General features: G+C 60.2%; 2 protein-coding genes across 2 annotated transcripts in view; both read right to left on the bottom strand.

Moving 5' to 3' along the window:
- Positions 1 to 65: 65 nt before the first annotated feature.
- Positions 66 to 473, bottom strand: LOC106012855 (keratin, type I cytoskeletal 9; the record flags this gene model as incomplete). Its single annotated transcript, XM_013087026.1, is given in 1 exon segment — positions 66 to 473. A coding segment is annotated over 1 exon segment (408 nt), but the record flags the coding sequence as incomplete, so codon positions are not given.
- Positions 474 to 538: 65 nt separating this feature from the next.
- The window catches only part of LOC106012854, a 1,936-nt gene continuing 1,062 nt past the window's right edge, over positions 539 to 1,412 (bottom strand). The window contains exons 2-3 of the mRNA XM_035971911.1: positions 669 to 1,379; positions 539 to 622 (exon numbers count right to left, since the gene is read on the bottom strand). Of these exons, the coding sequence (XP_035827804.1) occupies positions 539 to 622; positions 669 to 1,379 (795 nt within the window). The remainder of the gene's footprint in view (positions 623 to 668; positions 1,380 to 1,412) is intronic.

Genomic DNA, 1,412 nt, shown 5'->3' with positions numbered 1-1,412 from the left:
TGTGTGTTCGTCTGTGTATGTACGTTGACCCTGACCCGTATGTGTCTACCAGTATGACGTCAGTACCTGTACTTGTTGGTTTGGCGATGCCGCTGATCCGGCTGCCCCTCCTTTAGGAGGCGTGAGACTCCCGCCCCCGCTGCCGGATGGTTGAGAGTTCGAAGCTCCAGCTGAACCTGCCGCAGAACTAGAGGGGCTGTTGCCGAACGGGCTGCTGTTGGAAGGGGAGGAGCCGCTACCTCCTGAACCTCCAGTGGAAGGACCCGAGTTCCCGCCTACGCTCGAGGTGATACCGCCAGGGTTAGAACCTCCAGAGGCACCACTGCCACCAGTTCCGCCCCCACTACCTCCTGAACCACTTCCACCGCTTCCAGAGCCGCCCCCACTACCCCCTGAACCACTTCCACTCCCAAACGGGCTGCTGTTGGAAGGAGAGGAGCCGCTTCCTCCTGATCCACTACCTCCTGATCCACTACCTCCTGATCCACCCCCTCCACTGCCACCAGACCCCGATCCACTTCCACTTCCGCCATTTCCGCTACCGAAAGGACTGCTGTTTGTTGGCTGGGAACCCCCGCTTCCCCCTGAACCTCCTCCCGAAGGACCCGAGTTCCCACCTGTGCTCGAAGTGATACCACCAGGATTGGAACCCCCAGCAGCATTCTTACCACCTGCAGCACCACCGCCTGAACCACTTCCACCACTTCCCGATCCACCCCCACTACCTCCTGAACCACTCCCACTGCCAAAGGGACTGCTGTTTGATGGTTGGGAACCACCACTTCCACCTGATCCACTTCCACCTGATCCACTACCTCCTGATCCACCTCCGCCTGATCCACTACCTCCACTGCCACCTGATCCCGATCCACTTCCACTTCCACCATTTCCACTACCGAAAGGACTACTGTTTGATGGTTGGGAACCTCCACTACCTCCTGATCCACTACCTCCATTTCCACCAGATCCACTACCTCCTGATCCACTTCCACTCCCCCCGTTTCCTCCATAAGGACTGGAGTTTGAGGGGGCTGAGCCAGAACCAGACCCACTCCCACTGGCTCCCCCGGAGGCGGGGTTTGGCTTAGTGCCGATAGGACTGCTGTTGGACGGGGATGATGAGCTTCCACTTCCACTTCCGCCTCCACTTGGACTACTTCCGCTTCCACTTCCGCTTCCACTTCCGCTACCACTCCCGCCTCCATTTGGGCTGCTTCCGCTTCCGCTGTTACTATTCCCGCCCATGCCCCCTCCACCAGCACCGGACATTCCTGTCGCCCCAGATGACGCAGGGTTGGCGATGCTGCCCGGATTGCCGGGGTTCGCGCCCGAGGGACTGGATGGGTTCCCCCCGCCTGGACTGCTGGGGCTGCCCGCGCCTGTGTTGGAAGTGTACGGGTTCTGGGGGGAGA

The sequence above is a fragment of the Aplysia californica genome, unplaced genomic scaffold (assembly GCF_000002075.1).
Source record: "Aplysia californica isolate F4 #8 unplaced genomic scaffold, AplCal3.0 scaffold00535, whole genome shotgun sequence".
In the NCBI taxonomy this organism is placed as follows: domain Eukaryota; kingdom Metazoa; phylum Mollusca; class Gastropoda; order Aplysiida; family Aplysiidae; genus Aplysia; species Aplysia californica.
The sequence above is the reverse complement of the archived record's forward strand: the minus strand, read 5'-3'. Positions and strand labels throughout refer to the sequence as shown.